Below are 13,749 nucleotides of genomic sequence, written 5' to 3'. Positions count from 1 at the left end.
CTTTCCAGGCTGCAGAGCTCCGTCCTGCGAGCTCCGTCCTGCGAGCCCGCGAACCGGCACAGAAGGAGGCAGGAGGCGAGAGGGAGAGGAGCGGGACCCGGGGACTCCACGGGCCCTTCCCCAGGCACGACCCCGTGCACAGGGAGCGGTGAAATGGGGCTGCTGGTGCTGGGGATGAGGGGGTGCTGTGGGACCCTCCTGCACCCGCGCGGCACCGAGGCAGTGCCCTGGCCGAATTCCAGCGGAGATAATTGCGTTCCGCCAGCTGAAAATTCCTCTGCAATTTGAAGCTGCGTGCCTGTGATCGTGGGCTCTTGTCGGAGCGCTTTATTAAGGAGCTGCTAATGCGCTTCGTGCGGCGGTGGGCGGCCGTGGGCCACGGGGGGTGAGGTGGGCGCCGCGCTGCCCTCCCCGCGCAGGCCGCCCTGCGCTCTGCCCACCGCCCACCTGCAGCGAGGGGCACAAAACGGGACCGAGATATCCGACCCTCTAATCCAAACCCATATCCACTAGAGAATATGATTAAAAACTCCCTCCCAGAGTTACCCCCCAGGCCCCGCGGGCTGGGCCCCCACCCGAGCGGGCAGCGCCGCTCTGGGGCATCGTCCCCCCGCACCCGTTCCCCCGAGCAGTTCCTTCCGCTCCTTCAGACATGCACCGGGGGACCTGAGGGCTACAAGCGACGATTGCGCTGCTTTTGTTCCAGTCTGGATTTCTCGTGTAGAAGCATTGCGTTATTAATGCTAGAACTGCACGGAGGAGGCGCAGCTTTGTGTGCAGGTGCCGGGCAGCGTGCGTGGAGTGCACAAGTGGGGGCTCAGCTGGGCTGAAGCAAACCTCAAAGGTGTCGGGCTGGGACGAGCCCCCGGCCTGTAGGGCCAGCAGGCGGGCTGGGGACACACGGTGGGACCGCGGTGCTCCTGGAGGGGCGGAGGTGAGAGCAGGGCATCCTCGCAGGCCTTCAGGACTCCAGTCTCCCTTTTCCCTGCTTCAACTGCAATTATTTGCCACAGTGACTACCTCGTGTATTTCGTAGTTCATTGTTTTTGCTGCAATTACGAGCGGCTTTAAGCACTGGCGTGAAATAGCCCAATTATTCTGATAGAAAATTACATATTATTTCAGTAGTTCTCTTCAAATCAGGTTTGTTTTTATGGTTCATAGACTGCTCTTCGCTTTATTGCTGTCAGTCAAGGCCACTCCGGTGAACAGAAAGGGTTTACCCCTAAGTTCACCACACATTTGCCCTCAGGACTGCAGCTTTTAATGGCTACAAAGGAGGGGGGAATAGCTCAAAGACCGGGAAAAGGCAGCCGGCTGAGTAAACAAAATCTGAGCTGATTTATGCTGCTACGAAGCCCCTGATGGTGTCTAACAGAGAACTGGGACATCCCGTCCCGGAGCCACACACAAATAACGTGGTGACACACCCCGGCCCGGGGGCGCCTGGGCCGTGCAGGCCTCTGCGCCGTGCCCCGCGGTCCTGGTGCTGAGCAGCTCGGTGTGGTGCTGCTGGGCCTGGCTGCCGGCCCGGCCCGTGTCCGCCGTGTCCCTGGCCCCCCAGGGGACAGCTCTGTCCCGGGGTCCGTGTGGGACAGAAACACCCCCCGGGGTGCTGGCACTGGCGCTGCGGAGCGGTGGCACTGGGTGGCACCGGGAGGCTCAGCAGCGAGCCGGGGCCGGGGCCGTTCCCAAACTCGCAGCTGAACCCCGAGAGAGGTGAGCTGGGGGGAGCCAGGCTGAACCCAAGGACAGCCGATGTTCTGAAGTTCACACTTGACATTTCTTTATGCAGGTGGCTTCTTAAGCAGAGTCAAAGCTATGATATTTTAAGGAGGCTTTTAAATAATGCAGTGGTACTCTTGCGACGGGCGCCTGAAACGTGCCAGCAGCTGTACCACACGATGGGTGGACGTGGCCGCGGGTGACAATGCTACCAGGCAGGAGACACCGGGGTGTTTTGGTGCCCTCCTGTGCCTGAGCCCAGCCTGAGCCTCCCCACGAGGCCCTGCCCGTTCACGGGTGCCTGGGGAGCTCAGCAGGACGTCCCCATCGGCACTGGGCGGCTGTCACCTGCCTGCGCCTCGTGCCACCAGAGGTGTCCCCTGCGGCGGGGCTGGAGCAGGCTGGGTGGCTGCGGGCCACCTCTGTCATCAGGCAGCGTGTGCCGGCTCTCAGGGTCAGTTCTCGGAACTACCGGAGTGAACGCTTGCTAAAAGTGGTCCTGGGCTGTTTCTGCGTTGGGATTTTTTCCATTTAAAAGCTACATTATGACATTAATCTAATGCCTAAATGGATGGAAGAAAAGAGGTGATGTAGAAACACCGCTAACCTAATTGCTGGTGAAGTGCACAGTTCTAAACATTTTAAAAGTATTATTTTAGCATGGCTGCTCTGGCAGAATCCAAATTGAATTCCGAGCAGACTTATTTTTATGTTAGACTACCGCTGTAGGCTGCAGGCTGGAGGGACAGCTTGGTGAGGAACCCCTTCCTGGCAGCCAGAGGCGGTGCTCTGGTGCCTGCTGCGCGCAGGGTGCTGGAGACAGGGGCACCTGTGGGGGCTTCTGGCAGCCGTGCAAAAGCTCCCCGGATTTTTTGGAAAACATTTTTTTTCCGGGGGGGAACCAGCAACAACAGAGGGGGCAAGGGGGTGGAAGAAAACAAAGCTTTTTCCACTCTGCAAGGAACAAAGCCGGGCATGAAGGTGACAGCGCTTTGCTCTTCGCTCCCAGCGCCGGGAGGGTGCCGAGCCCGCCCCGCTGCACCCCACGGCCGCAGCAGAGGGCGCGAGGCGTTTGGGCACCATCTGGAGCGGGTGCTGCGTGCCCGGCCCCGTTCACGGTGTGGGACCGGGGGCCTGGCAGCGCCGGGTGGCTGCCAGCAGCGCCCGCCGCGGGCCCTGCGCTTGGCTGCGGCCCATTCACTTTCCCTTGTCTGCATGTTAATGCGTCATCCGCAACTTTCCTAAGGAGGCAGCCAAAAAAATTCTGGGGAATTTCAGCTAAGATGGCCACCTACGCACCCGGTGGCCCTGCGAGTAATGGAGATGATTGGGAAAGTGTGACGGGAGCCAAGGGAGGGGGCACAGATGCCATTTAGACATCTGCCGGTCCCCGCGCTGCCTGCGCCTCGGCTCTGCCTCGCCTGATGCCAAGCCGGTGCTCCCACCTCCCAGCACCCGCCTCCTCGCTTGGCGGCTGGTTTGCAGCTGATCGATCCTTCCCTATCTTGCCTCTGCAGCTATCCCGTTCATCGCATCCCCCCCGTTTTGTATCCTTGACCTAATGCTTAACGCCCGTGCAGCCGCTCACGCGCGGCGGTGGGAGCCATCGCCACCTCCCCAGCAGCACGGGAAGGCGAAAAGGGGAGAGAGGGTGCTCGGGAGGAGGAGGGCTCCTGGCGAGCGGGGACCCAGCGGGAACCCCACTGCCCCGGTGCCTGGGACTGTGCTGCCTGCCCAGCGTGCTGTGCCGGCCGTCCCTGGGCTCCTGCTTCTCCAGCACGAGCCCGGCCACGTGTCTCGGGCCTTTGCCACCCAGAAATCCTTTTCCGCCCCCTGCCTGGCTGGGCGCGGAGCTGGATTCACACCCGCTGCGAGCTGTGATTCCTCCTGGAGCACCTGCCCCGGGCTGCGGGGACAAGCGGGGCTCGAATCGGATCCGGCTGGATTTATAGCACCGCAGGTAGAAGAGATGGCGGAGCAGCAGGCAGCGACTGCCAGGCAGCGTCCCCCAGCACGTCGGGCACCGCAGGCGTGGGGCTGGGCGATAACGCGGCTGTGGGAATGCCAGCGCTCAGCCAAGGGACCCAGGGCTCGTTCCCAGCGCGCTCAGGTGTCTGGTGGATGACCTGCGGTGCTCCAGCGTCTTCTACAGCTCTGTGTGCTCCTCTGTGCACCTTACCGCCGGCAGACGGAGTTAAACTGTTCCCGAGGGTGGGTACTTGGCGTGAATGTCAGCGGTGCGGGAGGGAGAGCGGTACCCATGTGCTTGCTGCAGCTTTCAGGCTCGAAGGGTGCCCTCGGCTCCTTCTCTCCGCGGTGCCCTGACCCGAGCAGCCCCAGTTCCACAGACACGCTCAGTAACGGGATGTTTCTGGGGCACCGACAGGAGAGTGGTTTGCATTAAAGTAGGGGAAGATCCTTTTAAGGCTTTGGTTAAAAACCACGATTCTTGCTTTCCAAAGTCAGAGGTTTTAACCTCTTTCCCGCAGTAACCCATTTTACGGGTAGAACACGCTGCTGCCTTGAAATGGTACCGGGGGAACGGCTGAAGGGACGGGGCCGGTGGGGCGTTGCGCTGGTTTGTGCAGGATTGCAGGGGATGAAGCAGGGTGTCGTGGGCTCTGCGTCTGCCCGTGGCTATCGCCTGCCGAGGCCGTGCTGGTATCCGGGCCTGCACGGAGCCCCTCGCTTCGCTGTCTCTGCGGCAGTAAGCGGTTTTAAAATACATAAGGGAGTGGAACACCGAGGTTCTGCATCGCTGCAATTACTGCTAATACGGGCTGTAATTTAAGGGAAACCGCTGCGCTTGTTGTGAAGTGTTTTGTTCACAAAATGGGAGTCAGAAACCATTATTTTTCTCCCTTCCCACCCACACCACTTAGAGACACCCCTCGTACCAGCGGAGCTCGCTGGAGGGGCACCCAGCAATTTCCTAAACTCTGCAGTTCTTTTTGAGCTGATGAGGCAAGATTAAACCTAAGGGGAGAGGCAGGAAAGCGCTGAAGTTAATTAAAGAAGAGAATTAACACGTCTGCGTTGCCTTGCCCTCTGCCAGCAGCAGAGCTAACTTGCGCTCGGGGTTGTTGCAGCGTGCCGAGCCGTGACAAGCGGTGCTTGCAGGGCATGGGGACGTGCAGAAGTGCCGAGAGCGCTTCGGGGAAGCGGCCTGTGCCTGGCGGGTGCAAGTTCCCCTCGGGAAGGGGTGAGGCCGGGCCAGCGTCGCCCTTCCCCGCACCACCCACGGGAACACCAAGCAGCCTTGGCGCTGCTGCAGGACAGGACGGGAGGTCTGCACCGAGCTGTGCCGGGGCGGCACCGGGGCCCCCGGCGGAGCAGCTTCGCTCCGGCTCCATTTCTCTCGCCGCGAGCAACCGGCCGGCGCCGTGCTCCCAGCTAATTTCTTTTTTTTCTGCAGGCTCTGCCTGCAAACTTGTCGGCGTGCTGCCAGCCTCCAGAGGTGTGGGGAGTCCAGCGGAGGGAAGCAGGAGCCTTAAACCAGTCGGCCAAGCGCCAGGCTGGTTCTTGGTGGCTGCCGAGCGCCTCTGCGCCGTCGGCTGGGGGGGCTCAGCCCACCTCCTTCCCTCCCGCATGCTCCAGATTTCTCTTGCTGCCCACGTCATTAAAAGAGGAGGCGGAGAAGTAAGTTCTGGCTGAGCTGTTCTGTCCGGCTAAAGGCACGCCGGTGGATGTTGGGGAGCAAAACCCCGGGGCTGCAGCCTGCCCGGCGGGCGTGGGGCTGCGCAACGTCAGCTCCGGGAGTGCACGAGGTGCCAGCGGGGCCTGCAGGAGTTCTGCAGCAGGAAGGAAGAAGCGGGCTTGGAAAAGAGCTGGGGACTGTGAAGTGGAGAGCCTGGAGGGGAATTCACCCCGCGGAGATTTGGCATCACAGGGGGGTGAGAAGCAGGCTTCGGCAGGGAGGGGGAAGTGGCCAGAACCCAGCGCCTGGCGAGAGGCTTGGAGCCCGTGTTGGAGGGGAGACCAGTGTGGGGTGGGCTTTGCTTTTGCCAGGTCTGGCTGGGACGTGCAGCACTGCTTTTTCAGGGAGCAAATTACATATTTTATTCATTTTCTGTGCAAAAAGGAGCTGTTCTGAAGCAATAATGGGGATGTTTCTAAGCAACGTTGTTTTCCCACTGCAAGCTTCGGGAGCGGTGACATTTTTGTACATTTTTGTAACAATGAGCCAAACCGCCCGCTGTTTGCACACAGGAAAGCCTTGCCTTGGTTCTCCCAACTTTGCCCACCCGGGTGGCTCGGGGGCCTTTAGCCCCAGCCCCGGGCTCACCCCATGTGGATGTCCGCGGGCGCGGGGTGCCGGGCTGCTGCAGGGCAGAAGGGCTGGGGGGGGCCCTCCAGCAGGACCCCAGGAGGCTGTCCCCGAGGGTCTGCCCACCCCGCACCCCGTCCTCGTGTCCCACCCAGTCCCTCTGTCTGCCGGAGAGGGCTGGGCCGGATCCTGCTTCATGCACGTCCCGTGTCGCCCTCCCTGCTGGCCCCAAGGCTGGGGACACGGCGTCCTCGTCCCGGCGGTCACCTGCTGCCGTATCGGGGGGGGGCTGGCCCAGGCAGGATGCGTCCCCTCCATCCGGCACTTGTGGTGAGGGTTGGCTGCCGCGGGCACAAACCCCAGCGCAGGGACGTGAGGCTGGGGGTGGGAGAAGGGCAGATGGGCGTTACTGGGTTTCTGTGCAGCTCGTCGGTTTTTCTTCCGTGGGTGTGGAGCCTGAAACGCCTCAGCCGCTGTATGCGGTAGCGCATAGGTTTTTTTTACAAAACTTGCGTTCTCCCTTAAAAATAAACTTTTTCTGTCTCGTTCCTGGTAGATAGATAGGTGGATGGATGGGTGGATAGATAGATGGATTGATGGATGTACAGACGGAGGGACGGGTGAATAGACAGACGGGTAGATGGATAGGTGGATGAGTAGACAGGTGAATGGATGGACCGATGGACGGCTGGGTAGCTAGACTGATGGACAGAAAGATGGACGGATAGGAACACAGACAGGCTGGTTCCCCTCACCGTGCTGTTCAGGTGGCACCACTGGAAGCGGTTGAGCTTTAACCAGATTCTGAAGCAGAGCTCCTCGGCAGCTCCGGCTCCCGAGCAGCCCGACTCTGCTGTGCAGGTTCACGCTCTTTGTTTTCCGCCCCTCCTAAACACAAGGCTGCTTTGGAGCCATGTGCAGCCCGGGCTGTACGCAGGGCCCCCCGCCGTAACACCCAGCGCCGGTGCTGGCCCCCGGGGAGCTGGGGATGGGGCAGGGAGCCCCGCGGGGCCGCGCTGCTCCTGTGGGGGGGCTGGAGGAGGGAGACGGGCAAAAAGCGAGCGTTGAAGAGCAGCTGAACGTAGTGCTGCTGTGGGGACCGCCTGCTGAGGCTGCCTTCCCTCCCTGGGGACCACCTGCAAGGGCGAGGGCTGGGCGGTGGGGCGGCAGCGGGGTGTTTCTGGATAACCAGCGCGCGTTTTCTTCCGATTGCTTTGTCCCTTCGCCATCGCGGGAAGCAGCTGCGGGTTAATGAGTTGATTGAGCAGCGCAGGAGGCTCGGACCGTAAACCACTGCCAGAAGGGGCTGCAGGTGTGGGCTGCCTCGTGTAGGGGGGCTGCTTGCTGCCCTGCAGCTTGTGGGAGCACGAGGAGGGGTGTGCTGGGCTCGTGGGGGGCCGCCCGTGGGGTGAGATGGGCTGGGGGCACTGTCGGCGTGGGGCTGGTCCCCGTGGGGTGGCTGCCCCTGGCACCGCAGCCACCGCTGGGTGCTCGTCCCCATTTCCCTGCGCTGGAGTTAATTAAAAGCGAGTAATTACAATTGCTTTCTGCCCCGTGCCACGGGAGACAAGTGCCACTCCTGCCATATGGCGTGGGCTGCTCCTCAGGCACGTTTTCTCCCCCTCTCCTTTAATTAAGGACGCCGGCAGCTCCGGATGTCCCCAGGACGTGACCGAGCGCCTCACCGCTGCCCCGGCCCAGGCTGGGCCCGCCGCGGCAGCCGGTGAAGGGAGCAATGAATTACAGGTTCCCTCGGGTCTCGCTCAGCCCTGCCTGCACCGTCAGCACTTACCCTTCGGAGGAAATAATTCAACCAGAAGTTGCCGTAAAGCACGTGAAGGAGGAGCTGCAGGAGGCAGAGGACAGCGAGGGCCGTGCTCTCAGATCTCGCCGTGGCTGTACCCGTGCTACATGAGGTGTCCGGGCATGGGGCTGGGAGCTCCCCGTGCCGGGGCAGCTTCGCTTGAAAAGGTTTTTCTCAGCTTGGGCGTTTGGCAAACAGGGGGTTGTAACGGGCTGCCCCGTACGCCCCCGAGTTAACTGGGGCAGCGGCGTTGCAGGGAAGGGTGCGTTTTGAGCAAGAAACGGTTGGGCGGTGCTCAAAGCTTAAATCGCTTCCGAAGCGGAGGGGACCTGGGAGCAGCCTGCAAGCAGCTAGGGCTGAGAAAAGGCCTTCCCGACGCAGCGGTGGGGCGGAACGGAGGGAACAGAAAGCTGCGGCCAGACCCCGCAGGGAGCTGCTGGCAGCGAGGCGGGGGCACGGCTGAAAGCAGGAGGCCGCAGGCGTACCGGAGGGGCTGTCCTCAGGGGCGATGAGGCTGCTGAAAGCACAGCCAGCAGCCCGGGGGGAGCTCCCCAGCCACCTCGTGTCCCCCTCCGTCCAGCCGCGGGGCCGCCTGTCGATGCACAGGCAGCCCGCGGTGCCGTGGGGCTTCGTTCCCATCGCGTGTCCTTCCAGGAGGAGTTGAACGGGCTTAGCCATGCCGCGTGATCAAATTATTCTCGCTTTCCATCGCCGAATATTCATCTCAGTTTTAAGCCTTCTCGTCTTTTTAACTAAAATTAACGTTTATTTCAGACATAATCTGATCTTCCTACAGTGCCGCGTTGCAAAGAGCAACCCCCTGGGAAGGGATTTCAGCCTCCTTTGTTCCTGAGATTCTCGAAAAAACGTGATTTTTTCCCCCTGAATTCTTACAGTCAGCCTTTATCCCGGGTGCCTCTTGTTACCCTCGTCTCTCTTCTGTATTTCCTGCTGAATGTATTATTCCCCCTCTTCCCGTCTCTATTGCCTTTTAACTTCCTGATGCTGAACCAGAAAGCTCTTGAGGTCAGAAGCTGCCGTCTTTGCCTTTCTCACGAAGGTACAATCGTGGCTCTGGACGTGCAGTAAGCAATTCTTACACATCTTTCAAATCCGGTACACCTCTCCGCCTCGCATTTTTCCTGGTTTCGCTCATTATTTCGCTCGCAGCAAAATGGCTAACAAGCAAAATACTCTTTTTTTTTTTTTTCCCCGCTTTTGCAGAAACGGAAGGTTTTGCTTATTCAGGCTTATTCAGCATCCCAGTCAGGTCCAGAACCAAATTATCTTTTATGAGGATAATTGTGCGTGCGTTAAGAAGCTAAACTGCGTGGCAGGTTTTTGGCTTTGTTGGTTTTCCCTCTGCGGTCACAAATGAGCAGCACTTTCCCATCGGCCCCGTGGACTTCGAGAAGGGTTTCTCCGTGCGGAAATTCCTCCTTCCGCCTCGCGCCCCGGGTGCTGCGTGGACGGAGGGGCCGCGCCGTGCCGCGCCGTGCCTCTCCCGAGCCTCTGGTGGGTCTGGAGCCGCCGCCGAGGAGCGGGGCCGGGGCCAAGGTGCGGACACGGGGAGCAGGCACCGTGGCGAGCCCGGTGGCACGGGCGCTTCCCTGGGAACCGAGCGTGCCCTCGCCTTCGAGAAGCCTGGTCAAGGGAAACGCCTGCCCCGCTCGTGTGCTGCTCCCGCGCCTCCGCGTGTTGCCGGCAGCGTCACGGAGCCGCGAGCCGTGCTGTCAGCGGGCCGGGCCTCCCCCTCCTGCACCCGCTGCCCCAGCGCAACCCGGCGGAGCCGCCGGTGCTGCGGGAGCCGCTCTGACGTGCACCGGGAGGGAAGACCGGCCTGCACGGCTTGGCTTTTGGGGCCTTTTCCCCCTCTCGCGCGGAGCCCACTGTTTGCAGGGGCTGCGGCTCACCTTGGATGGGAAGGATGCAAGATTTAGGGCCCGCAGAAGGAACGTGTGGGGAACAGACAGCGAACAGCCAGCCCCGCTCGGAGCTGGGGGGGGGCTCTGCCCCTCGGGCAGGGCTCTCCCCGCTCGGCCCACCCGCAAAGCGCAGCAGCCGCTGCGGCTTCTCACTTCGCTCCGCAGCCAGCCGTGAGCTGTGGGTGCTCCCTGGAGCCGCGCTTTGGTCCACTTAAATGAATCCCCCCGATTGGCTTCAGGCGGACAAGATCAGTCCTCCAAGCGCAGGCTGCGCAGGGACACGGTGCATTTCTCGATCCCCGGGGACAGGAATGGGGTAGAGGCGGGACGGGAGGCACGTTACCACCGGCAAGGAGCCAGGCCGCCGCGGGCGCGCTGATGCAGCACCTCGCTGACCATGTCGCATCCTGACAAAACGCTGCGTTTTTTCATCCGAACACCATGAAATTTGCTGCATCTTGCAAAATTGCATCTTTCCACCTCTGCCTGGATGTAAACCTTGCAAAGTTTGGAGAGGAGAAATTCTTTACTACTGCTGCAGCCTGGAGCGTCCTCTCCTGTAATGGGTGCAGGGACAAAGACCCGGGGAGAAGCACTTTCCCTCTGGCTTTGACCCGTCCTGCTCCTCCTAGGGACATTGCTCTGAGGAGCATCTGTGCTGGGTGGCAGGACCCTCTGTCCTGGTGCCGTCCCTCTGTCCCTGCGAGCTGCGCTCAGGAGCAGGACTGGGTTAGAGCAGCGGTGTCTGGACGAGGTGGCTCGCAGGAAGGTTCTTGTTTTGTTTTCTTTTTCTTTCTCTTTTCTCTCTGAAAATGGAGCTGCTTTGCTTTAGGCTTTGTCTTTAAGTAGCCAGGGAGGCGGTGTGGAGCGCTTCTCAGGCCTTGCTCGTGGTGCAAGTTTGGGATAAAGCAAACCGAGGCAGTTTCAGGCAGGCGATCAGAAGCAGTTTGAAGGCTGCCCCGCGCTGCACCCAGGCAGCCGGAGCCAGCAGCCAGTGCAACCTTCCTGCGCTCAGCAGGGGCTGGCAGGGGCTTGTCCGGTCCTGCAATAAGATGTCAGAGGTGGGAGAAGCCAGGCAGAGCAGTGAGAAGTGGTGCATGAACAAAAGGGAGTGCTGCTGAGCTGCTGCAGGGTGCGGCAAACCGCACCTGAGCGCGGTTCAGCCTGGCTCATCTGGACCCGGTGCCAAACCTTATGGAAAAAGCACAGGGTAAGCTACCCCGTTGTTACATCAAGTGACTTCTGAATTTCTGCTGCATGCACGGTGTACTGGCACCCTTCCTCCAGCCGGGCGGCTTCTGAACTCAATTTGCAGGGAGGATCTTGCGCTAACGGGACCTGGCGCTTTCCGCTGTTGGCTCTTTAGCGTAGACATAAATTTTTCCAAGCGCCGCGGTCATGTGCACGCTAAGGAAACGGCAGGGACAGCTTTTGGAAAGTCCAACGCGATGTTTGTGCCCGGATTCGTTAAGAGGAGCAGCCTGCGAGGAGCTGGGTGGAGCTCGGAGCAAGAGGTGCTTTCCAAATGGGAACGGGGCTGGAAGCGCGCAGCGCTGAGGCCCCGATAAGTCAGCGTTTGGGGGGGTTCTGTCCCGATCTTCCTTTTGGATTTAAATAATTCATTACCAGCAGCAAAAAAAAAAGAAAGTGCAGTAATTGTTCGCTGCGCTCTGCAGCGGAAGGTGAAGAGCTGGCCCCTAAATTATGCCTCGATCTGGCAAAAAAATTGCACGGATCCGGCTGTGATGTGAAGGTTAAAGAGGGTGTAATTAGCAGGGCATTTCGTGCTGCCGCGCCAGCTTCACGTTAGGGTAGGGGGTTCACGTACAGCACGTCTCACGGCCTCGCGGCGAATTACCCTGTCTGCAGCCCTGCTCCGCGGGGGGGGCACCAGAACAGCCCCTGCGGCTGGCGCAGGGCAGCCCGGGGAGGGGAGGGGACGGTGCTGGGGCTGCTGGGTGGACGGGGGTGCTGAGCCAAGTGGGAAGGGGAATGAAGGGCACGCTGCTGAGTAGGGCAAGTGCCCCAGCCAGGGTTACTGCCAGGAGCGCTGGGTGAAGGCAGGGGAGCGGCGTGTGTGTGTGTTACAGCCCCTGCTTTGGCCCCCAGCAGCCCGGCGGTGCCTGAGCCGGTGGGAATCTGTCCCCCCACGGGAAAATGAGTGCTTCGGGTGCACACCAGAGGGTCTAACGTTTCCTTCTTCTTTTCCTTCTTTTTTTTCTAGAAACCTTGGGAAATCCGGACTGCGAGTTTCGTGCCTTGGCCTGGGTGAGTTTGTGCCCCGAGCCCTGCAGCTGTCCTTCCCCTTCCCCTTCCCCTTCCCCTTCCCCTTCCCCTTCCCCTTCCCCTTCCCCTTCCCCTTCCCCTTCCCCTTCCCCTTCCCCTTCCCCTTCCCCTTCCCCTTCCCCTTCCCCTTCCCCTTCCCCTTCCCCACACCTCACTGCTTCCATTCCGTACCGATCCCAGAACTGACGAATAGCTTATCAATATTTTATCCTATCAATATTTTATCAAAAAGGGCGTCTCTGGGCACTGCAGGCCGTGTGTGCAGTGACAGCTGCGTGTGCACATCCTCTGCTGCCGCCTCCCGCAGCGGGCAGGAGCGGGGCCGTGCTCACACAGGGGCTCCCTGCGGTGGCAGGCGCACCGCTCGCGGCGTGCTTACAAGTGCATTTCTTCCACAGCGCCTTGAGAGTTGGTTTTAAAACAGAGGGGATGTGAAAGTCACCCTGAGTTGTAAAGCCATAAAAATAAGGCCTGTTCCGGCAAGAAGAGCTCTTCTGGTTAAAATAGCTCCCGACTCGCGAAGGACTTCCTCGCCGGGCACGGCAGGCTTTTTTCGTCCTGGCAGTTTCACCAAGAGCAAGTGTTGGGGCGGAGGGAGAGCTACGGGGAGGAAGTAGCGGCAGGAGAAAATCGCCTTGCCGAGCATTTCTGTGATTGCGAGCAGGTGGGGCCGCAGCGGCGTCTAAATATATCCGAGTATATCTGAGCGTATCGGGCCTCTGTCAGCACAGCTGTGGGGCTGCGTGCTGGGGCAGGCACGGGGCCAGTGCCACAGGGCAGGAGCCGGGCAGTGTCCCCACGCTGTCCCCACGCTGTCCCCAGGCTGCCCCCAGGGCCCTGGTGTGCCGGGGACAGGGCCTGGGGATCGGTGACAGTTACAGGCCGGGGGGCTCCCTCTGCAGCGCGGCTCGGTCGCCTCTCCCACCGCAGACGCATCCCGTGCCTGTTTCAGTGCCAGGCTGAACACCTCTCTAAGCAGTTCTGTGCGGCTCCCCAGAAGCCCAGCTCATTTCCCTAAGCTCTCCTCGGTAAGAATCCACTTTCAGCTTAGCAAAGTTTCCGAAGGCTCAGCGATCTTCCCTAAAAGAAGAGGCTGCTCACGGCAGAGTCCCGACGAGGTACGAACCCAGCAGTCGTGTGAGCAGGAAGGGGCCAGGTCTTCCCCTAGCACCTTGTTCTCTCTGCTCGGGGGCAGAGCTTTTGCAAGCCCTGCAAATGATGGAAACGCAGCCCCGGACAGCGGGCGGGGTGCGGAGCAGGCAGGGCTGAGCACCCACCGTCGATCCCACCCGGACCAGCGCCAGGAGCCGGAGGCTCCGCGTGGCACCGGCCTCGCTGGGAGCAGGCTGGGGGAAAATCGCCCTCGCAGGAGGCTGAGCCTCGGCTCCCAGCCAGGGCGCTTTTATTTTTCCGAGAGGTGACACATCTGCCGGCAGTGGAATTATCAAGTGGTGAATTTTGCATCAGCAAATAACCCAGAAATAGTCACACCACGCGAGGCTCCGAGCTGTGATGGAAACGGAGCCGGATCTGGCTTAAATGCAGAAATGCCTCTGCTGGAGCTGAGGGCACCCAGCTGGAAGAGGCTTTCCAGCGTGGGCAAGGGGAGCGGCTGTGCCTCGGAGCCGTGCCCGTGCTCCACCACAAATCCCACACTGGAAATAATGTTTTTTCGAGTCTTTTTGTCTTTTCGTCGTTTGCGTTCCCGCAGGGCCCCCAGGTGGGAGCACACCGCTAATCGG

General features: G+C 60.7%; 1 protein-coding gene across 3 annotated transcripts in view; it reads left to right on the top strand.

The window, feature by feature from the left end:
* KCNAB1 (potassium voltage-gated channel subfamily A regulatory beta subunit 1) overlaps positions 1-13,749 on the top strand; it is a 46,649-nt gene that overhangs the window by 17,724 nt on the left and 15,176 nt on the right. For all 3 annotated transcript variants that reach the window (XM_067002613.1, XM_013193031.3, XM_048059400.2), the window contains exon 2: positions 11,946-11,989. In XM_067002613.1, the coding sequence (XP_066858714.1) occupies positions 11,946-11,989 (44 nt within the window). The remainder of the gene's footprint in view (positions 1-11,945; positions 11,990-13,749) is intronic.

Source organism: Anser cygnoides, chromosome 9, assembly GCF_040182565.1.
Source record: "Anser cygnoides isolate HZ-2024a breed goose chromosome 9, Taihu_goose_T2T_genome, whole genome shotgun sequence".
NCBI lineage: Eukaryota > Metazoa > Chordata > Aves > Anseriformes > Anatidae > Anser > Anser cygnoides.
The sequence above is the reverse complement of the archived record's forward strand: the minus strand, read 5'-3'. Positions and strand labels throughout refer to the sequence as shown.